Consider the following 24,888-nt stretch of genomic DNA (forward strand, 5'->3'; position numbering starts at 1 on the left):
TGATTTTTTTTTTTTTTGCTTCAGTTTTAAAAGGGGTAGTTTTCTTGATTTCTTCTTCAGATTATTTTATATAGGAAGGCTACTGATTTTTCTGTGTTGATTTTATATCCTGTTACTTTACTAAGCCAATTGATTGTTTTGATTAGTTTTTCTGTACAGTTTTCAGGGTTCTCTATGTATATTATCATATCATCTGCACATAGTGATAGTTTTACATCTTTTTTCCCTGTTTGGGTTCCTTGTATGTCTTCCTTGTCTTACTGCTCTGGGTAAGACATCCAGTATTACACTGAAACGTAGTGGACATTCTTGACTTGTTCATGATCTTAAAGGAAAGGCTTTCAGCTTTTCACCATTGAAGATAATGTTGGCTGTGGGTTTGTTGTATATGGCTTTTATCATGTTGAGGTATGTTCCTTCTATCTGGAGAATTTCAAGGATCTTGATCATAAATGGACATTGAACTTTGTTGAATTTTTTCTTAGTATTTATTGATGCCAAACTTATTTTTCTTTTTGTTGATGTGTTGGATGACTTTAATTGATTTTTGGATGTTGAACCATCTTTGTGCCCCGGGATAAGTCCCACTTGATTGTGGTGAATTATCCTTTTGATGCATTGTTGGATTCTGTTGGCAAGGATTTTTTCATCAGTGTTTATTAGGGAGATTGGCCTGTAGTTTTCTTTTTGTGTGTTGTCTTTGTTTGTTTTTGGTATTAGTGTAATGTTGGCTTCCTAGATGTATTTGGTAGTATTCCTTCTTTCTCATTTTTTTTGAAAGTGTGTAGGATAGGTACTAATACTTTTCTGAACATTTGATAGAATTCATTTGTAAAGCCATCTGGTCCTGGGCTTTTGTTTTTGGGGAGTGTTTTTTATTTACTGTTTCAATTTCACTGCTTGTAGTTGGTCTGTTTAGGTGTTCTGTTTCTTCTTTGTCTAGCATATATGTAATACATATAATCACCCAAAGATGCTTATATTGTTCTAGAAATTTGTCTATTTCTTTTAAATTGTTGAACTTGTTTGCATATAAATGCTCACAGTAATCTCTGATTATTCTTTTGATTTTAACTGAGTCTATTGTAATTTATCCTCTTGTTCAATGCCACTGAGATAAAAAAAAAATCAGGAATATTGGAGCAGGATGAAGGATGCAGATTGCTGCTTGTTACAGGATGCTGCTCAAGAGCAAGATCCTGGACTTTTTATTGACAGAGAAGAATGGATCAAAACTGAACACTAGATTTTGGGCTTTACAGAGGGTTACGATATACCTAACTCCCACCCATGGCTCTAATCTTATTCCACGATTAGTCCCTAGGCACAGAGCATATCAGTATTGCCCCAGGATGACCAGAGGTCCTGCTGTTGTCTAACTTGAAAGGAGATTGTACACTGCACCCACATTTTATGATCCAGTTTATTTGCGTTTTCTTCTATTTTTTTTCTTTGTGAGCCTGGCTAGAGGTTCATCTGTTTCATTTATTTATTTTGTTTTAAGAACCAGCTTTTCATTGATCTTTTGGATTTTTTTTTTAGCTTTTTTGTTATTTCTGCTTTGATTTTTTTATTATTTACTTTCTTCTGCGTTTGGGTTTTTTTTTGTTGTTGTTGTTTTTCTAATTCTTTGAGATGAGAGATTATGTTTCTTTTGAGCTCTTTTTTGTTTCTTGATGTGAGCTTGTATTGCTATCTACTTTCTACTTATTACTGCTTTTGCAGCATCCCATACATCTGGAAAGTGGTGTCCTCATTGTCACTCAACTCAAAGTATTTTTTAATTTCTTCTTTGATTTCTTTAATCCAGTGTTTTCTGGTAGTATGCATTTCAGTCTCCGTGAAGCATCACATAGGTTTTAGATCTAATTTTGAACTTTGAACTTAGTATTTATCGTATCCACCAAAAAGTGCCCCATATATGTTTAGAAAATATACTAATTTTTTTTTTCTTCACAGAAATGTTATGAACAGAAGCAATACAAAAATGGCCTCAAGTTTTGCAAGATGATTCTTTCAAACCCCAAATTTACTGAACACGGAGGTATTGTTTCATGTGTGAGAGTTTGCTATGGGAAATCTAATTCTAAAACTTGACATATAGGATTGCTAACAATGAAAGAATATTATCTAGATTCTTTGACCTTGTAGTTCTCTATTATAAATGTTCAGCGTTTTTACTTATGCTTTATAGGTCCTAAACTTATGTTACTTTTATTATGCCTAGGTATACATAGAACTTTAGGTGAGAATTGGTTGATTCATCTATAGGAAAATAATTGGATGAGTTTTATACCAGTATTTTTAGAGACCTGAATTCATCTGTTACTTTGAGTAGAACTCACATTTACCCTTTGGCATTCTATGTAAAAAATAAGGACAGTATTTTCAATACATAAGGAATATGAAGATATAATTAAATATGCTTTATTCCATGGTAGATGTCCACTTTTATATATCTGCTCATCTGTATAAATCTGATACTGTTGATTTCCATTAGATTATTTTTTTGAACTGTTTTCTAGCACTGGTGTCATTAAATGACTATTTGCTTATCTCATCCTTTTTTCCACTGGTGACCAATATTTGTTGACAGGATAGATTAGGTTAGATATTCATATTATGGCCCTGTAGATGGGCAGAGATAATTGGGGTCTCTGAATGTTTGACTTGGGTAATTTTTGAGACCATTCTATTAGGAAAAGAGGCTCTATTCTGCTTTGTAATAACATTTAAAGCGTTCTTTTTTTTTTTTTTTTTTTTTAAAGATTCATTTATTCAAACAGAACTAGAGTATAGGCCAGAGGTGCAGGGGCAGTGAGAAGGTTCACCAGAGACAGTGGGGAGCAGAGCAGGCATATTGATGAGGTACACTGCTGAGGGGAGCAGTGAGCGAGACAGGAGAATTCTGCTGCGCCATGTGGATCACCTCCTGGGCTGGGGATAGAGCTCACACTGAAGCAGCTGTGGCTGGCTTGTAGTGCTGTGTCCTACCCATTGTGTCACCAGAGAGGGTCCATTTAAAGCGTTCCTTAAAGAAAATGAAAGAAGTCTTCATCGTACAGAATTTTAGAAATTAATGCCATAGAATCCCTATCCAAATGGGAGCTTGTGATAAGTTCATAATGTAAAGACAGTCAAGATGTTAGGAGCCGGACCAGTAGATACCTTATTTTGAAAACCAGAATGTGCAGAGAGCAGTTTGGAAACCATTATTCTATGCTCATCCTCTCCTTGTAGATTACTCAAATGATTATTTCATTTGAAGTTATTTTTCATTAAACATGTTCTACTGCTGCCATCCCAGTAGTGGAGTGCTGTACTCTTAAGATACAAACTGATATTAATTAACCTAAATTGAATTAGTTTGAATAAATTTGCTGACAAAAATGAAATCTGTTTTAGTTTCCTCCCCTATCTGAAGCAGAATGTTGTTTTTATTTGGTGTGACTTGTTAGGTTATTTTTTTTTGGATTTGGGAACTCTAAAGACTTTTTTTTAACTATCATATTTTTAAAATTAATGTAATAGTTTGTTTTTACCTCATTTTGTGTATTTTTTCATCTCAGTTGTAATCCCCATGGGCTACCCATCACCAAATCACCCATGTGTCATCACCATAGACCTGTGGGGACCTTTTCTAAAATAAATTAATAGTAATAGTATTCTCAGACCACCAGAATAACCCGCCAAATGATGCCAGATAGGAATGTTTTACTTTGGTTACTAGGAAACTTGTAATGAATAAGTTGATTTTTAAGTTGTGTTCAACTTTGTTAAATTGTTTTTATGGTGTGCAAAGCAGATGATGGTTTTATTAGACTGGTATCAGGTGAAAGTTATGGAACTACTGTAGTAGATTTAACTCTACAGAATTTGGGTGCCTGCCTTTATATTTTTGCAGCAACTCAGTCCCAGCCTAAGGAATTTGAGAAAAGGACTTAGGCTAGACTCTGTGCAAATACTTGAATGTGGTTTTATGTTTTGTATTTGGAGAGATGTTCTAACTATATAATTTCAAAAAATCATATAAGCATTGGCAGATTTCATATATTAAAATAGTGCAAGAGAATAATTTGTATCTTATACGTGTAAATAGTTGTTAAAATATTTTTCAGAGACTTTGGCTATGAAAGGATTAACATTGAACTGTTTAGGAAAAAAAGAAGAAGCATATGAATTTGTTCGTAAAGGACTTCGTAATGATGTCAAGAGTCATGTCTGTATCCTTTTTGCAGTAGTTGAATAGTTTGATTTTACTTATGTATTTTTCATTTATTAGTTTTTCGAATTCAAATTAAAAGCTAACAGTATGAAAAATTTCAAACCTACATAGAAAAGAGTAATTGTCAACATTGTGTAGTATAAAGTTTATTCTGTTTCTTACTCTTGCTTGTTATGAAGCATTTAATCCACATATAGTATGTATATCTTTCAGTTGTGCTCAGTATGACGAAAAAGTAACTAATAAATAATGTGAAGTCCATTTTTCTTACATATTCGTAAACTGAGTGATACTTTTATATCATTATAGATGATTATTTACCTGTATAGTAATGTGTGTTCCTTAAACTTTGTTTTAGAAATTTTAGAAGAAAAATTCAGAAGAATCTTGACTTAAAATGTTTTATATAGTATTAGATATATTGATTCCTCACCTTGGTTTCTCTTACATAGGGACATTGCTGTTACTTCATTAAAAACTTGAAATTTATTTTTGCTTCTGTTTTGCCTCTTTTCACACATTACCTTTATGTCTTACTCTTTTACAATCATCTAACTGGCCAGTATTAAATATCAAATCTGAGCAGAAACATTTAGCTTAGAGTTCTCTCAGAATACTTCTTATTTCTTTATCTCATTACTTACCTAGAGTGAAGAGGGCATATAAGTATGATAGTTCTTTTAGCTCCAAAATAGTCCAAGACATTAATTTATAATAAATACTTATTTTTTGTGGTCTTTACTATCACTGGCGAATTAATGGATGTGTTCTTTTAGAATTGATTTAATATAAACTTGATTTAAAAGGTACTTGCAGTCTTTGTTTATTTTCTGTTTTTATACATAGTGATGAAGAGTAAGTGAATGTTGAGGTACTGGGGTAGGAAAGTGAGGGGGTTGGGGCTTGAAAATAGGAAGAATTTTTCAAGCATGTACACAAGTAGAAAGACTAGAATAGGAACTTCTGGATGTGCATTTAGCATAACAACTAACAATTTAACAGTATTTATTTAACAGTATTAATTTAACAATATTGATCTGGTCTGATTTTATTCTATCCCCTCACTATTGTATTGTCTTTGACTCCAGATCATTTTGAAGTAAATCTTAGACAAAATATGTTAAGGTAAACTTTATATTAGATATGCAGCACAGTATATTCTAGCATCTGTGAATGTCTTATTTCCTTAACTTAATAGGTTGGCATGTATATGGACTCTTGCAGCGTTCTGATAAAAAATACGATGAAGCTATTAAATGTTATCGAAATGCCCTCAAATTAGATAAAGATAATTTGCAAATTTTGAGGGATCTCTCTCTGTTGCAGATCCAAATGAGAGACCTTGAAGGTTACCGAGTAAGTACGTTAAGTCTGTATGAATGTATTTTTACAATAGATATAAAAAGAGCATGCGAATTCTGAATGAGATGAACATCAGCCACTATCATGTGATTGGATTGTTCGTTATAGTCTGTAGTTGAAGGGCAAAGTCACTTGGGATCTTCCCTCCATTGATAGTTGTGGAACTGCGTATTTGTCAGGAAAGGACAATTGCTTTCATTTAATGCTTTAAAAAAAAATAACAAACTAGATTATCTCCCATGTACAAGTATTCTAGATCCTCTGGCATTGATATTTACAAATTTGGTAAATAAGGCTTTTACAATTTTATAATCTAAATGTATTGCTAAGTTTCTTTATTATAGGTTAGTAAATATAAGGTAATAGAAAGATTGCCATGAATCAGTCTTCCTGTTGTACAAACCTCTTCAACCCTTCTGGGTATCACCTCTTAGTATCCTCTTAATATCCAGTATATCCAAATGGGATTCTCTCCTTATATTAAAGAAGCCACCAATTCTTTACAGTTTCCTTTAAACAAATATTTACATTTTACTTTTGCCATTTAATTGTTGTGTTCTTATACCTTTTATACTTAGATTTTTTCAGAAACTTCAGGGGTTCTAAACTTCAAAATGACACCTTTTTATAGTACATTATGTCGTTACTTCAGCAGTACTTAGCTGACGTAGTAGAGGAGTTAAAGTTGATTTTCTTTAGGAATAGGTAAAGAAAATAAGAATAGTGGCAAGAAGATAGTTAAAACAGATAGTGAAATAAATGAAGATAAAGAAGAGAATAGGTGATTAGAAATGAAGGACCCAAGAAACTTAATATAGGACGATGGCCAGAGGGTAAGGTGCTTAATTTGTGGTTTCTGGGTGGCAGTAAGATTAAGGGTTTGGTGTGGGATTGGGGCCTTGAATCAGGGTGGGAGGGATAACAAGATGGAAGATAAGGTGATCTACAGGGTTGCATTTACCACAATAGCTGGATTGGGTAGAGAGAATAGAAGCAACAGTGAAAATATGGCATGAGAGTGACATAGCTTAGTGTCCTAAGCCTAAAGAGATCCATATACTTACATGTGAGGGTGAAGGATTCATACTGTTAAGTTGATTTGTTAAAGATACCATTTTTCCCCTAAAAGATCTGATCACATTATTCCTTGTGGCATATAGTATAGATGGATTTACTTGGCTCCCCATTTCAACAATACAGTCGTTAATACCAAATGCTTCATTTTTTTTTTTTAAAGATTTATTTATTTGTGCATACAGAGCTGGGGTGCAGGCCAGAGGCTCAGAGGCGGTGAGAGGCTTCACCAGAGACAGAGTGGGGAACAAAACAAGCAGATCGAAGTACATTGCTGACGGGAGCAGCGGGCAGGCGGGTCAGGAGAGGTCTGCCACATCATGTGGTCACCTCCGGGGCAGGCGGAAATCGAACTCATGCGGAAGATTCTCAGTGCTGTGCTTTAACCCGCTGCGCCACCAGGGAGGGCCGCCAAATGCTTAATTTTTAAGATTCGATTGTAGCTAGTGTTCTTTGTGAGACCCTCTTTAACCAGGTAGTTGCACTTGGCAGATTTATACTATGAATAAATGGGGTGGATGTTAGGAGATTGCATTTCTCGGCTAGTGAAGATTTCTTAATTCTTATGAGGTAGCCATAGTGAACTTTCTGGTGTTATTTTCCCAAATGTGTCTAAGATGTTGAATTTAGAATGGCACCAGTGGTACTTCTGCTAGAAAATTCTAGTTAGATGTTTGTTTCCTCTGGCTGTGTCCATCTTGTCTTGTGGCCAGCTTTCACAAAGTAAATACACTGTATTTCTTGTAATAATTGTATAAACAGTGAATTTTAGTTTAATAAAAAGCTATCTTAGCTATCTTTTCTAAGATACTTAGTTACCAAAAGATATTCATGTTAAATAAGGGTAATTTTTTTAGGCAGTCCAAAAGCATAGACCCCAAAGACAGTTTTTCAGCAACAGTCTTACATGAGCATAATGAGGCATTCTAGAACTTAAAGTAATTTAGATAAGAAACATAAAAAGAATGTCCATTCTTTTCTGTAGCTGATACTTGTTCATTAAATTGTTTTATTAAGAATAATGAAATCTAAATATTTTAGAGAAAGCTAAAGTTAAAAAAATTAAAAAGTTACTTTTTTTTCTTTTTTAAGGAGACAAGGTATCAGCTTCTTCAGTTGCGTCCAACACAGAGGGCTTCCTGGATTGGATATGCTATTGCATACCATCTGTTGAAAGATTATGATATGGCACTAAAACTCTTGGAAGAATTCAGACAAACCCAGCAAGTAAGTACTTCATGTTAATATTTTCTCCTACTGTCACAAACTAAAATAGTTGAGTAATATTGTTCCCATCTCTAAACATGACTTAAAATCAAGACCTGTGGATACTTGGAAAGTATTTGAACTAGTTGGAAAAGTTAAAACAGAAGTCTTTTTTTTCTTCTTCTTTTTTAAATAATAGTTTATTTTTACATCATTTTGTGCATTTTTCCATCTCAGTTGCAATCCCCTTGGGCTTCCCATCACTAAATCACCCATGTGCCATCAGCATAGTCCAGTGCCCCCTACCGTAAAACAGAATTCTTAATACAAAATAAAATAAATTTGTGCAGTATAACTTCAACAATATTCCAATTAATAAAGAATACATAAAAATATTTTTTGACTATGGAATTTTTTCTAACATATTGCTTTATATATGTAGAACAGTAGCTATATTTTACTAAATAACCTTAATATGCTTGTAAATACAAAAATAGAAAAAATAGATTGTATCATAAGAGAAATGAAGTAGATTAGCATTTTTTCATAATTGAGCCAGGTTTTATTTTTATCTATTTAATTTTTTAAAGGTTTATTTATTTGTGCATACAAGAGCTGGAGTGTAAGCTAGAGATTGGGGGGCAACAGGGAGGGGTGAGAAGATTCACCAGATAAAGAGTGGGGAGCAGAACAGACGATTGACTGAAATACACTGTTGAGGGGAGCAGTGGGTGAAACAGAAGAGTCTACTGCAGTAAGGGTTAGCTCCCTGCCTGGGGATTAAATGGCATGCCATAGTGACTGCTGATAGCAGGATGGTGCTTAGTACCTTAGCCACCAGGGAGGCCTTCCATATTTTATTTATTTATTTATTTAGTTTTAATTTATTCAGACAGAACTGGGGTACAGGCTAGAGGTACCGGGGCGGTGAGAGGATTCACCAGAGACAGAGCAGGGAGTAGAATAGGCCGAATGATGAAGTACGCTCACTGCTGAGGGGACAGCAGATGGGCCAGGAGAGGTCTGCCGTGCCATGTGGATCACCTCCGGGGCAGGCGGAGGTGTGGGAAGTAGCTTTAGCGTCTCAGTGCTGTGCCTTAATGCACTGTGCCACCAGGGAGGGCCCCATATTTTATTTTTTAAAAATATAAAATGTAACTGAAATAGCTAAAGTCCTCCTAGGTACCTCCCTATTAGAGGTAACCCCATTCTGAAATTGCTATCTATCATTTCTAGTGATACTTGCATTATATACAATTTCATAAAAGTTATGAATTGTTATTTTGTGTCCTTGTAGTTCCCTTAGGGTACTGTTCTGCTGTGTCTTGATTCTGCCCTTTTTTAGATATAAGTGCTGTCATACAGCTTCTTTCTCTATTTTATCTCACTTAAAACAGTGCCCTCAGGGCCCATCAATGCTCTTTCTTATGGCTGGATATTATTTCACTGTGTGTTATGTATTGGGTTGTCAGAAAAGTCATGATATGTTTTTGTTTGAAATACAGAAAGAATACATCATGCTTTTTCTGACAACCCAATATATTTATGTATATGTACATATTTGTCATATTTGTATGTTTATATACATACATATGCTGATATTCTACCAAATCAAACCATGAGAGAGGAAGACCTGTTTTAGGAGTTTTTGGAATATGTAGAAACATGAAAATATCAGTAGTTTGCACACTCATACACACCCCACATCTTCAGCTGTCAATGGACACTGATTTTTTCCTTATGTTGACTGTTGTGTATATTGCAGTAGTGCAGATACCTTTTTTCCTCCCTTAGTACTCTTTTCTGGCACTGTCTACTTTGAAGCAGAGCACTTAACTCTTAAATGACTACAGTTATTTTGGATGTAGGTTTGATTACAGAGTTGATGAAATGGACTGCTAGTCTACCTTCAATTAATCCCTTAATCTTGAGTCTTTTGTCTCATTCTATTCCTTCTATATTTGTCATGTCAGGATTTTTACCTTCTTTCTGGGGGCTTTTACAGGGCAGATTGGCACTCTCCATAATGATTTTCTTTTTATAGCTACTCTAAATTTGAGCTTCTGTTATTTCATCTCTTTTGTTTGCTGGTCATCTCCCAGTTGTTCCCTGAAATCTTGTCTGTTTTTTTTTTCCCTTCCAGTAAATTTGTCATATAACCTTAATCCTAATCCAAGTTTAGGATGTTTCATCACCCAAAAATGTTCTTACTCCCATTTGCATTAAAATTTCATTCTTATCCATAGACCTACGGAGCTGCTAATCTGCTTTTTGTCTCTAAATTTGTCTTTTTTTGAAATTTCAAATAAATGCAATCAGATTTTTATTAGCATGTTTTTGAGATTCAGCCATATTAAAGCATATATTAGATCATTTGTTTTAATGCTGAATAATATTTCATTGTATACTTTGTTTATTCATCAATTGATAAGGCATTTGGATCATTTTTAGTTTCAGAACTATGTATAATGCTGCTATTAAATTTGTCAATTAGTTTTTAAAATAATTTTTTTTTATTTTATAATAATTTATTTTTACGTATTTTTGTGCATTTTTCCATCTCAATTGCCATCCCCTTGGGGTTCCCATCACCAAATCACCATGTGCCCTCACCATGATCCAGTATGTCAGTTAGTTTTTGTGTGGACATGTTTTTATTTCTTTCTTGGTTAGAGATCTAAAAATGAAATTATTTGGTTGTATGGTAACTATATATTTACCTTTTCAATAAATTGCCTAATTTTTCTAAGTGGTGAATGATTTACATTCCCATCAGCAACAGATGAGGATTTCAACCTTCACCCATCTCTCACACCTATTCATTTTTTGAGGATAATCTTGTACTGGTATCTGCATTTCCTAGTGACTGTGATACTGAACATTTTATCATGTTTGTACTAGCCATTTATATTTCTCATGTAATGAAAAATGCCTATGCGTGTTTTGTGCTCATTTTTGTATTGGGTTATTTGTCTTATATCTGAATTGTGTAAGAGTTTCTTTTATAGTCTCAGTTTAACTTGATTATCAGGCCATCATTTTCTCCCAGTCTGTAACTTGTATTTTCATGACATTAATGGTGTCTTTTAAAGAGGAAAAAGGTTATAATTTTGATGAAGTCCAGTTTTTTTAATCATAAAATTGCCATGACACCTTTGTTGAAAATCAATTGACCAGAATACAGTGATTATTTCTAGACCTTGTGTTATGTTCTGTTGATCTATATGTCTGTTGTAATCCCATCTGTTACTACACTGATTACGGTAGCTATAGCTACAGTATTGCCATCAATATAATATTGAATATTCTGATCCTTGAACCTGGAATGCATTGTCCACCCACTTGTTTAGATTTTTAATTTCTCCTAGCTTGTTTTAGTTCTAAATACATAAGTTTTGTTTCTTAGATTTGTTCCTATATATTTTGTTCTTCTTGAGACAATTTTATTTTCAGGTTGTTTATTTCTGATGTATTCAGGTGTAACTGATTTTCATGCATTAATTTTGTATTTTGTCACCTTGCTAAAAAAAAATCTGTTATTAGTTCTAATATATATATATATATATATTTGGAACTCCTTTAGGGTTTTAACAATATACTTTTTTGTGGGGGTATATGATTTTAATTTTAGCATATCTTCTTTTAAGATTTATTTATTATTTATGCATATAAGAACTGGGGGTACATATCAGAGGTGTGAGGGTGAGAGGATTCACCAGTGATAGAGTGGGGAGCAGGACAGGTGGATCTACTGAAATACACTGCTGAGGGGAACAGTGGGCATTACAGGAGAGTCTGCTGCTCCATGTTTGTTTGCTCCCTGGCCGGGGATCAAACTCATGCTCCTAACTTCATAGTGCTGGAACTTAACCCCTTTTACCAGTAAGAAGGCCTTGTATATGCTTTTCTGACCTCTTCATTTTGCGGACATCCCATCTCTTCATTGGTTTTAAAGAATTTACTAGTCTTCTTTGTTGTTAATTACTCTTCTGTTTCTGTGATTTACTTTTTAAAAAATTGCTTTTCTTGAGAAAACAGTTAAATTAAGGGTCTGCAGGAACTTAAAGTACTTATACAAGTAAGATAATTTTTTTTTCAGGTCCCACCCAATAAAATAGACTATGAATATAGTGAACTGATATTGTACCAGAATCAAGTGATGAGGGAGGCAGATCTGTTTCAGGAATCTTTGGAGCATATAGAAACATATGAGAAACAAATATGTGATAAACTTTTGGTGGAAGAAATCAAAGGTAAGTTCAACAGCTTTATTTATTTATTTATTTTTAAAGATTTATTTATTTGTGCATACAGAACTGGGGTACAAGCCAGAGGCTCAGGGGCAGCGAGAGGCTTCACCAGAGTGGGGAGCAGAACAGGCAGATCGACGAAGTACACTGCTGAGGGGAGCAGCGGGCGGGTCAGGAGAGGTCTGCCACGCCATGTGGACACCTCAGGGGCAGGCGGGAATCGAACTCATGTGAAAGTGGCTTTAGCTTCTCAGTGCTGTGCTTTAACCCGCTGTGCCACCAGGGAGGGCCAGCTGCTTTATTTTTTAATGACCACAAAGAAAAAGACAAAAACCTATATATTCTCTCCTAACACTTTAGAAGACTTTCTATATATATATCAGACAGTATTACAGTAAAATCATTATCAAATAATTTACTCTTTATAACTGCTCTCTGATCAATTGTTATACATTTAGAGATGTAGCTGAGGAACAGAGGGACTTGCTCAAAGTTACACAGCTCAGAAAGTTGAATGGTGCTTAATTTGAATCCATATTTCATGTTCTTATTAAGCAGTATGTTCTCCTGCCTTCATATTCTCTTGCCTCCTTCATATACAGAAAAATACAATGACTATAGTTAATGATGACACTGCGATCATCATGAAGGCTAGATTTATTATAGGATAATTCTGAATAGGATCCGGATAAATCATTTGTTAAAAATGTATTTTAGCAGAGAATCAGGTACATCTTTAAACAACGCTTTCCTTATCAATTATCCATTCCTGTAGCAGTACAACAAATGTAAGGTTTAACTAAAATGATAAAATTTCATAAAGTTACAGGACCTCTCAAGCTTATCAAAAATAATACCTAATATTTCCTCTTGTGTTTTATTAGAGAATGGAATACTTACATAAATGCTTCATTTCATGTAAATTTTAGTTTAACATTTTCACTTGGGTATTGGGTACTATTAACCCCCCCCCCCTTTTTGGGCATAGAAGAACTGGGGTGCAGGTTAAAGGTACCAGGGGTGGGAGAAATCAGAGAAAGAAGAGTAGGGAGCAGAATGGGTGGATTTTTGGAGTCACGCTGCTAAGGGGAGCTATGGGCGAGACAGGAGAGGTCTGGACTGCATCATATGTGGGTCAGCTCCCTGACTGGGGATGGAATTCAGGCAATAGTAGTGATAGTGCTGAGACTTAACCACTAGGCCACCTGGGAAGCCCTATCCCCATATTTATAGTTGAGGAAACTGGGGTAAGATTAAGGACTTTCTCAAAGTCACCTTGCATTTGAGGTGGTAATTTCTAAATACCTCTTTATGATTTTTTAAATTACTTTTCCTACCCTTATGTCCCCTTGTGTCATTCCTTTCTCTCCATCTCAGTTTCAGAGCCCTCATTGTTTACTGATGTCCACTAGTTTTTTAAATATTTTCAGGGTGTATTGGATGGTTATCTTAACTATAGTTTTAACCCACATCTCTCTTACTGGAAGTAATGATACACGAACTTTTATTGCATCTGTTGGCTTTCTGGATATCCTGTTCAGTGAATTGTGTATGTGTGCTGCCCATTTATTAATTGTGCTGTTTGCTTGTTATTTTATGTTTTCTAAAAGATGAATTTATTTATGCATACAGAACTGAGGTACAGGCCAGAGGTGCAGGGGTGGTGATAGGATTCACCAGAGACAGAGTGGGGAGCAAAACAGGCAAAGTGCTGCTGAGGAGAGCAGCAGGTGAGACAGGAGAGTTTGCTGCACCTTGTGGGTTACCTCTGAGGCCAGGAATCAAACTGGTACTGAAGCAGCTGTGTCTCGTTTCCAGTGCTGCACTTTAACCCTCTGTGCCACCAGGAAGGACCCGCTTTTTATTTTTGAATTGTGTATTACAAAGTTTTTATACAGTGAAAGAAAAATATAAGATGATTAAAAAGGCACCCTATTGTATGGGAGAAAAAATTCATAGAATGTTGCTGATAAGGGGTTAATATCAAAGATACAGTTTCTTTATTTGTAATTGATGGCTGAAAGAAAAAGTTATTCTTATGTTCTCATGATATTTTCTGATTAAATTTTAGCTTTTGGGTTTTTCTTTCTCTGTCTTATAGTATAGCATCAATAGGAAATGCAATGATAAAAAGTGGATATATAGTCAGCAATCCTACTTAAAAAAATACTACTTATAACTTGTGAATTCTGTAGGTTATACTCATTCATATATTGATTAATGAGGATAATTTGGGGGTCATCACTTTGAGTAAAATCAATGTTCTTTATTGCTGATAGAGGTTATGGTATTTAAATACTTTTAGTGAAATTTGCAGGCCTAGAGACCTTTTATATTTATGGTTTTGTAGTCATTAGTATATTAAGATAATTTAAAAAATCTTTAAAAAGAGATTTTCTGGCCCTCCCTGGTGGCGCAGCTGGTTAAAGCACAGCACTGAGAATCTAAAGCCGCTTTCGCATGAGTTCGATTCCCGCCTGCCCCGGAGGTGACCACATGGCGGGCAGACCTCTCCTGACCCGCCAGCTGCTCCCCTCAGCAGTGTACTTCGTGGATATGCCTGTTCTGTTCCCCACTCTGTCTCTGGTGAAGCCTCTCGCCGCCCCTGAGCCTCTGGCCTGTACCCCAGTTCTGTATGCACAAATAAATAAATCTTAAAAAAGAAAAAAAATCTCAAAAAAAAGATTTTCAATTTCCTTATGATATATAAATATATCAACTTGTATATTTCTCTAGTAGTTACTTTCGTCTCTTGGAAGCTGCAGGTAACTGGTTTTTGGAATTGAAAAATATGCTGTTGTCTACCAAATCTAGATTAAGGAGGGTAAAAATTGGGCTAATCAGAAACTGTGGAGTAATTAGGTATGTTTATAGTTTAAAGTAGCCATGTTTGTGTACTCATCTGTACCAAATACTGTGCTTGCTACTTTTAAGTATATTTCATTTGATTATCACAGAATTGGACTGAGGTGGTTGACATTTTATAGGTAAGAAAATGAACTTCTGAAGTTTTCAGTTTTTTTAAGGCCACAAAGCTAGAAAGTGTGAAATTGGTAATTACTAAGCTAATTAGTCTTATGAGAGAGGTTGAGTAATATTTAATAATGAAGCGATAGTGAATAATTATGCTACCATTACTATAGTATACTTTCTCCTTAAAAAGATAAAAACTAAAAAGACTGAAAACATTTCAAAGGGCTGTTGCTTGAAATAGATTCTTTGGGCAACAGGAATCTTTGGTATAGGTAATTAAGCATTTTATTTTTTCAGAATTTTCCCTTTATCTTGAGTTAAATACCCCTTCTAATATATCTGAAAAGTTTAACTTCTCATTTAAAAAACCTACTTTTATTTGACCTAGTAAAAGGAATTAAGCTTTGGTGGTGATACATGTGTGAACATGGTTTGTGTAGGTTCTTGCTGTGAAATGGTGTTTAGTGTTATTGTCTTACTGGGTTATTAAGCTTCTCGAAGTTTAGCGACCAGAAAGAAAACTTAAGAGAATTGAATGAAGACTTATTTAATATATGTTAAGTAAAGTACATTAAAAGGGGTACTAGAAAGGGGTATTAAAATTTGCCAGTTTGTGTAAGGAGTCTTTAGTTACCTAAAGGGTATGTAAAATGTGCAGCGCAAAAATTTTTCTTGCATAACAACTATTCTCTATGTATGTTTGGAATGTGGGCAGCAGCCAAAGATGAATATCAGTATAATAGAATTTTAAAAGATGGTTCATTTCTGAAGGCAAGCTGTGAATTAGTCTGTGTTTAGTTATAGAAAATACAACATGTCCCCAAGGAAAGTGTGTTCTTTCATTAATATTTCTAACACTAAGAATGATGATGGAAATATCTGTGATCAAAAAGATAATTTAATACTTAAAATGTATGTTACTTTTAAACTTAATTTTAGGGGAAATGCTGTTGAAATTGGGACGATTAAAAGAAGCCAGTGAAGTATTCAAAAACTTGATTGATCGGAATGCAGAAAATTGGTGTTATTATGAAGGCTTGGAAAAAGCTCTGCAACTTAGTATGTAATGATTTTTCTCTACTTTCTCTTAAGTAGTGATTGAAGTATAGTAAAATGTAAAATTGAAATATTTGAGGACTACTATTAATATTTTCAGAATTAACAGAATTAGCATTCATTTTTCCATTTAGAAAAATTACAGGTAAATAATAGGGTGAAAAGGAAGTAAGCTACTTATATTAAGGTAATGGTGAGTATAGATAATTTGAGTTTCCTTGACTTGTTAAAATGTTACAAATTTAGACTAACTAGAAAGATGAGAGAAGATTCTGAATTTTCCTTTTCTGGGAAATGACATGATTATTTAGTATTTCTAAAGAATTAGAGGTCTTTTACTCTCAACCTCCAAATGTAATATGTGGATTAGAAAAATTTGTGAGGGTATAATAGTACATAATGTCAATATAAACAATTATGCTGTTGGGGATGGGGAGGAAAGAAAAATATTCTCAGTTTTAAACTTCAAAATTATGTAGTGATCCTTTTTCAAAATTATGTAGTGATCCTTTTAAGAAGTCTAGAGTTGCTTACACATTTTCCTTAACGGTTTTATAGTTAAATGTTGTTAGAACCTAAGATCATTACTGTTCATGGGTAAATAGATGACTGAAATCATTATGAAATTAGCTTGACAGTATTCAAAGGGAATTTTTAAATTTAAAAAGTATCATAGCAGACTTGAAAGCTCTGTTTATTATCTAGATGAGTTCATAATCAAAAAGTAAGACCCAACACTGAAATGATGTTTTTGGGACCAGGCCTAATTTCTGATTTTGAGGAGGTTTTTATTATGGTAAGACTGTTATGTTTACTAGGTCGCTGAGTGATTGTTTAGCAGTTCTATCCACAGCTAAGATTTTTTAGGAATTAATTAGTATACTTTGCGGTTTATGATCTTAATCAATACATTTGAAGTATATGCTGTGCCAGTAAAGGAATTTAAATAAAAAAGTATAGTTAAAACAATAAAAAGTATGGTAAGTAGGTGGCTATCTATATTCATTTATTGTAATATAAGCTGTACTATATTATGAGCTGATAAAGTTTATTTTATCCTAATCATTATTATAAAGTAATCCAGGTTTTCTCTACATTCAGACTTTAATATCACAAATTATTATATTTTTATTAAATCTTTTTAAATGGTGAAAAAGATTTCTGAAGTTTAGAAATGTGAGAAACTTGTTTTTCTGTGAACTATCAATTACTGAAAGTTAATACTACAGAAATTGAAATGTTTTACTAAAGTGAATGTCATGTGTTCCGTTTGTCAGGATCCATACTTACTATAAAATGTATTGATAATAAAATTAATACATTACTTTATTTTTTTAGGTTTCTTAGGACCTTTTCTCCCCCATGGTAAGTTCTGGAGCTCCAACTTGTGACTTCAAATAGGGCATTGAAATGGTCTTGTTTTGTTTTAATGTTAGTTTAACTACATTTATAAAGCTTGTTATCTTGAATAGTAGAGAGATTTTTTTTTTATGGTTACAATTTGTCATTCTTTAAGATTAGGTATCCTAGGCAAATGCTTTTTAAAAAATATGCAATAATTTCTATGTAAATTTTAGTATAATGGCCCTCCATAGTTCTTGAAATCTTTAAATCATTAACAATGTGTGAAAATTAATTTTAACATAGCCTAGTTTTTAGAATCCAACCACATTGGAGCTCCAAAACATTACTGGGGGAAGGAAGGAGTCTAAACAAAGTCAGCATTAATTCTTAAAGTGCAATGTTAATAAACTTGATTAGAACACTGTCTTTGCTTTTGGAGACACGTAAATTGCTAGCATCAAGGGTTTTTCTTAAAATAATTATACTTCTCTGGTCTGAGTTAAAATCCACTTAAAAATTTGTAAAAGGTTTATAATAAAATTTTAAAAAGTTTTCTTTATATTAAAAGCTCTTCTGTAAATTGTCTTACTGCATATATAAATAATATATGTAGTCTGTATCTTCATGGCATTGTTTTAGCATAATGAATTAGACACTAATCCTATTTTGTAAATTGTTGCAGAATAATGTATAGTTTATATACAGATCCATTATTTCATAGTAGAAAATTAGGTTGGTCTTAGGAGGGAAGATACAGTTTCCTGTTAAAAGTATATTTTATGTCATTTAAGAGTATGATTGCTACTTTAAATAATCTGCATCAGTGGGCTTATAATAGAGTCTCATATGAAGATTTTAAGTGTCATAGCTACTTTAGAAATTTAGTTCATCTTTTTAAATATAAAACATTTACAGTCATGGTTCATAAACTTGCTACTTTCAGCCTACTTTATAGGTATTACAGACTTTTGGGGGATACATATAAACTTCATTGGGTTAGTGTGCTTATGTGACATGTTATAAAGGAATGTTTCCTTTTTCACACGCTAAAGAATATAAGATTTGAGATGTAGAATCTATTGTGATGAAAATTGCATTTCTCTGGAGATTGGAGTAAAGTAGTGATGACTGATATTATTTTACCACCACAGTTTTTAATGTTGTTCTTTCCAAAATTCAGAGCAGCTTTAATAATTAAAAAAAATTTTGTTTGTGTTGTATCATAAGGTAAAAATTTTGATGCTTTAAATCTTATACATATTTACTGATAATAGGCACTTTAGAAGAGAGGCTTCAAGTTTATGAAGAAATTAGTAAGCAGCACCCCAGAGCAATTTCACCTAGAAGATTATCTTTGAATCTTGTCCCAGGTAATAATAGGATATTTTTGTGACAATTATTTATGGAAGTTAATCAACACTATTTACATTTTAAAAATGTAAAAATGTTTCTTTCATAGAATTTTCACTAATGTTGGGGTGGGAGTAATCAATTGTGAATTTATTATGCATATACTAATGAGAATGTTAAATGTTGCATGTTGGTTTTAAGCATCAGAAGTCATTTATGTGAAATTGTTTTTCTTATGTGAGTTTGAAAATTAATCATCATATTTAGAAGATAAATTCCCTAGAACTGATGCCAAATTATATGTGAGAAATTATGATTTAAATGGTAGAAGTTTTAGATTTTTCTTTCCGGAGCATAAATTCAGAGACAGAGTTGTGAGCTCTTTTTTTTTTTTTTTTACCACTAGTGTTTAAAAAAAAAATCATCATTCGCTCTAAAGGTCCTCTCTCCAGTAAGTTCTTGAAACTTTTTATCATGCCATTTTTATATGGCTCCATGTATTTTGTCTCTGGAATAAAAAAAAATATCAGATTACCCCTGCCCTTTAGTACTTCAGATAAATCAGATTACTATGGTGTGTTTTGTGTGTTTTGCCTTTATTGAAACAACATAAACTCATGACCTTGATCTAAGTTTTTTTTTTTTTTTTAAGATTTATTTATTTGTGCATACAGAACTGGGTGTAGGCCAGAGGCTCAGGGGCAGTGAGAGGCTTCACCAGAGGCAGAGTGGGGTACAGAACAGACAGATCAACGAAGCACATTGCTGAGGGGAGCAGTGGGCGGGTCAGGAAAGGTCTGCTATGCCATGTGGTCACCTCTGGAGCAGGTAGGAATCGACTCATGCGGAAGCGGCTTTAGATTCTCAGTGCTGTGCTTTAACCCGCTGTGCTACCAGGGAGGGCCTTGATCTAAGTTTTTAGACATAGCTGAACTCATTCAGTTTTGGGTTGTATAATAGATAAAGAATATACCAGCTCTTCATATAGTGTATTTTTTGATTTTATAGGGAATTGTGCCTTTTCTTAAAGTTGTATTTATTTTTAGCTGAAAGTTCTATAAATTACTTATTTGGATTTCTGGCATGTATCTGTATGTAGAAATCAGATCCTAGAAAGCCAATATAATGTAAAAAAAATTCTCTATTCTAGGCATGAGGGAGGAGGGATTACTTTTCTAAAGAATTCTAATTTGTGATGAAAATATTTAAGTAGTTAGATTATGTTTTACAAAAATTAAGTTTTTTAGCATACTTACTTTAAAAATATTTCAAGTATCTTTTAGTAGATGTGTTAGATTAGACAATAGACACACACTTATTTGAGATACTCATTTCTTACTAGTACATTTTGTTCCACAGATGATGAATACTACTTTTATCATCCTCTTTTTTTATTTGGCTTTCTGAAATATTGAGAGCAGATTTCTCATGTTTTCCAGGAAACATTAAGTCCAACTGAATATTATCAGGCTTGCTGGGGAGGGTACTGGTGTTCTGAGATAATTCTTCAGTCTAGTGAATTTGAGAAACTGGGTTAAACCCAGGTTTCTGCAAGACTTCTTAAAATTTTAATATATGCATTGTGAATTTCCAAAATAGAATGTACTGTTGTAGGAAGGAGCATTTCCCTAGTAAAAATACTTCATGAGGACCTCCCTAGGTGGCACAAGGGAGTCTGAGCACAATCAAGGATCACCAGCTACTGCAACATGAGTTGGATCCCGAGGCAGGGAGCTAACCCATCTGGTGCAACAGACCTCTCTTCTGTCTAGCAGGCTGGCTGCTCCCCTCAACAGTGCATTTAGTCAATCTGCCTGTTCTGCTCCCCACTCTTTGCCCTGGTGTATTCTCTCAATAACCTCCATTCCCACCTCTGGCCTACACCCCAGTTCTTGTGTGCATAAGTAAATATTAAAAAAATTACAAGATGCTTGAGGTCACATTTCTTGCTCTTTCATAACAGCTTTTTGAAATATATATTCACATACCCTAAATTATCACTTTAAAGTGTACAATTCAGTGTTTTAGTATATTCATGAAGTTGTGCAACTATCATCACTACCTGGTTTCAGGACATTTTTATCACTCCTGAATAAAAATCTTTGTGTCCAGTAGTCATTCTCCATCCTCTATCCCCCTCCCTAGCACCTAGTAATATGTAATCTATTTTTTGTACCTATGGATTTGCCTGTTTTGGGCATTTTATTTAAATGGAATCATATTATAGCTGGCTTTTATTGTTGATTTTTTTTAAAAAAATTAAGGTATGTCTATTTCACAGTATGAATGGAGGTTTTTTTTTAGTTTGGAATTCTCAAATGCATTCACACACCTTCAGGAAAGAAAGTTCTGAACTTCAAGATTACAAACAAAACTTTTTCATTTTATTTTATGGAACATGGAACTTCAGCTGTACACTGCCTGGATTTTTTCCCATAGCCAATACAGTTTAGTAAAAGCTCTATGTAAATTGGTAGGAAATTGAGTTTTAATTTGTAATTAAATGTATTTTAATTGAAATAGAATTTACTTCAATTGGTTTACGTGGAACCAGCTATTAATGTAAAGTTTGATTTCATTTGCAATTGGAATTATACTGGACCCTCTGTCTTGGAAATGCTGTTATTGAAGTGCTAGAAGGATCCTTTTACAAGATTAAGTTTCAGGTGACTAGTCTGATGCATAGACCTCAAGGTCAATATTACTGTGAGGTTCTCTCGTTAATAACATGAATTTAAAAAGCTCCAGTGACTGTATATAAAAATTGTACAAATACTATCAGTGCACAAACTCATGAAGTCTTTTCATGTCTAGAAATAATTTCATGTCTAATGTGAATGGCATCTTAGAGTTGGCCAAAGCAGTAAGATCATTTTTAAGACATGTGATGGAACTTGAGAATGTAAGGTGAAAGTCTTGAAAAAAGGCTTTCTGGTTTTTAGATCAAAAATAAAAAGGCTTAGTACCTAGGAAACATAGAAATCCTGAGGAAATTGTCAAATAATGTAAAATATTAAGATATATGAATATATAATGTAAGGATGTAGCTACTTTTCAAAATATTTTAGTTTGTCAAGGAGGGAAAATGGAAGAGAATTTGGTGTATTAGATATTAAGATGCATAATTAAATTTTGCTCCATTATTTTATTTTCATTGGATTAATTTTATTGAGTTTGACATACATTGTTTAAATTTAAGGTATATGAGGTGCTGATTCAATACAACTATATATTTAATAATACTACCACTGTAGTGCTAGCTAATACCTACATGAGGTCACATAATTATTCTTTTACTAGAGCATACACCATTATATAGAGTAATTTCTAGTGAATCAGATGCATTCTGATTTTTCTGTTTATGTTAGTTACTTTAGCAGTGGTTTTTGGGAAAACAGTTTTTATATGCAGTTGTGCTACCTATCTAGATAAAAATTAGTGTAGCATCTTTGTAGTCAGATTAACCGGTTTTATAGCTGTAAAATTGCATCACATAATATTGATGGGTCTCCTCTTGCAGAGGTAAGACTATACGTACTATTATTTTAAAATAACTAGGAAGGTTGTTCTGTGAGTTGGTTCTTATACATATAGAAAAAAAATAAAGGTGGGTAAATAGTATTTTAGGGATATGATGTGTGAATTAGCAGTTTAGTAGTTATGTGTGGATTTCTTACTTAGATAATACATTCATACAGTTCCAATTAAAAGGGTACAAAGAAAAAGTCTTTTTCAATTTTCTGTTCCCTGGCTACTGTGGGTACTTTCTGCAAACTACCATATTTATCAGTAGATGAACTATTCTTCCAGAAATAGCACTGTGCATATAAAACAAATATGTGTGTGGGGAGTTTCTACATAGTTTAATTTTCTCTTCCTTTTTTGTACAAAAGTGTTAGTACAGATTGCTCTAACCTGGTTTTTCTTTTCAATAAACTCTGTATCTGTAATGCAGTCCTTTACCAGCATATATAGGGCTTTCTTTCCTTTCTTATATTCTGACCAACAGCTTAATAGAAAAGGCTTTCAATAATTGATAGTGGGGATATTGTCTTTCAAATCTAATATGCCAGTGTGATTTGAGCAGACTGAAGAAAGTTGACTAGAAAGTAGAGATCAGAATAGTAGCCACTGATGTGAAGATAAAATGCTATTTTTCTTAGTAGATGATAGCACATACAAAATATTACTGTGGAAATAAAATAGCTGACATATACCCAGTCATAAATTGATAAGATAACATTTATTGAGCGGTTACTATGTGACACGTACTCTGCTTTCTCCTTATCTTGCTTGAGCCATACAAGAATATGCTTAAGACTGGTGTTGATATTACCCTTATAGTACAGAAAGTGAGATTTTTAATGGACAGCTATTTGCCCAAGGTTACACACCAAGTAAGTGGAGGAATATACATTTCCTCTAAGCAACAGCATCTCTTATTGTTATCACAATATTGCTGACTTCTGCTTTTTATCAGAGGAAGTGTTAGTAGGATTTGATCTCTGAAACTGCTTCAGGTTTTTAAGGAAGTAATGCTGTATTTTGAAACCAAGGAGAAATTTTTTTTTGTTTTTGTAATCAGTGATTTTCAACAGGCCTATATTTTATATTATATATGATCTAATAAAAGAGCAGAGACTCTGTAGTAAATATAATTAGTAAATGTTGAACCTGTTTTTACATTTGATAAATTTTCCTTAAAATTAAAATTGTTCTTTCAGATTTTTATTACATCCATATTCACTGCATATTTTGTTTAGTAATGTCAGGCATGGGAAATTAAAATAACCTATTTCAGTAGTTATTCATAATGTACATGTCTTTTTTATTCATGACGTATCTTTTTTTTTAAATTTTATAAGTTTATTTTTACAACATTTTGTACATTTTTTTTTCCATCTCAGTTGTAATCCCCGTGGGATTCCCATCACCAAGTCACCTATGTGCCATCACCATAATTCCGTGCACTTCCCTCCCCCCAGTTTTGATCCCATTCTCCACTCCACCCCCACAAAATGTCTCTGGTATATGGTTGTTCATTATTCTTGTTATTTTCTTGTCTGGTCCATTATACTCCTGCTATGAGCGAAACCATCTGGTATTTTTCTTTCTCTTTCTGGCTTATCTCACTAAGCATGATCTTTTCCAGCTCCATCCAGGTTGCTGCAAAAGACATGTGTTTTTCTTTTTTTGGTTGCTGAGTAATATTCCATTGTATATATGTACCACATCTTTTTAATCCAGTCATCTACTTTTGGGCATTTGGGCTGCTTTCATGTTTTTCCAATTGTAAATAAAGCAGCAATAAACATGGGGTGCAGGTATCTTTTTCAATCAGTGTTTTTGTGTCTTTTGGGTAGGTAGCTAGGAGTGGGATTGCTGAGTCATAGGGAAGCTCCATGTTTAGCAGTTTGAGGAACCTCCGAACAGTTTTCCATGATGTATCTTTTTTTAAAAGTAGATAAATCAGTGTCCTCAGTAACTTTTTCTGTCAAAAAGTTAATTTGTCTTGAGTTAACACCTTTGTGTTTAAAATTAAAATTCTTTTCAATTTTTATGCTTTGGAACAGGGATGCCAATTTTTTTTGGTGTTTGGCAATAATAGAATTATTTACTTGTTGTATTTATATTAAGTGTGATGTTAGAATGTTCCAGGGGCTCAGTCTAATGTGTAACATTTATTTAGATCTGTAAACCTATTTTGTTTTCTTACTTTACATGTCACACACTATAATGTTAAGTTCCATGAGAGCAGGGTGATAAAAATTTTAGTACTTTATCTACTGTATCTGGAACAGTGCCTGGCACATAGTAGGAGCTTGATACATGCTTGTGAGATGAATGAATGTTGGAGTAATTCATTGATTCAGAAAACATTTGTAGATGCCACTTTAGTGTTCAAGAGATACTTTGACTGGTACTTGGTTGGTTACAATAGAATCTTGACCGGTCTGCAAAGTGCTTCATGAATTTTCTGTAGACAACAGAACTGATTATGTGAGATTAGGACAGATAACATGCTAAGAGGACTATAATTAGATAGTA

General features: G+C 33.6%; 1 protein-coding gene across 2 annotated transcripts in view; it reads left to right on the forward strand.

Moving 5' to 3' along the window:
* NAA16 (N(alpha)-acetyltransferase 16, NatA auxiliary subunit) overlaps positions 1–24,888 on the forward strand; it is a 65,473-nt gene that overhangs the window by 9,539 nt on the left and 31,046 nt on the right. For both annotated transcript variants that reach the window (XR_001145341.1, XM_004680124.2), the window contains exons 2-8: positions 1,960–2,044; positions 4,119–4,223; positions 5,424–5,581; positions 7,754–7,888; positions 11,967–12,120; positions 16,030–16,149; positions 18,765–18,860. Coding sequence is in view for 1 of the 2 variants with exons in the window: in XM_004680124.2 (XP_004680181.1) it covers positions 1,960–2,044; positions 4,119–4,223; positions 5,424–5,581; positions 7,754–7,888; positions 11,967–12,120; positions 16,030–16,149; positions 18,765–18,860 (853 nt within the window). In the remaining variant the exon portion in view is untranslated. The remainder of the gene's footprint in view (positions 1–1,959; positions 2,045–4,118; positions 4,224–5,423; positions 5,582–7,753; positions 7,889–11,966; positions 12,121–16,029; positions 16,150–18,764; positions 18,861–24,888) is intronic.

This window comes from Condylura cristata, unplaced genomic scaffold, assembly GCF_000260355.1.
Source record: "Condylura cristata isolate star-nosed mole 26May11 unplaced genomic scaffold, ConCri1.0 scaffold00010, whole genome shotgun sequence".
NCBI lineage: Eukaryota > Metazoa > Chordata > Mammalia > Eulipotyphla > Talpidae > Condylura > Condylura cristata.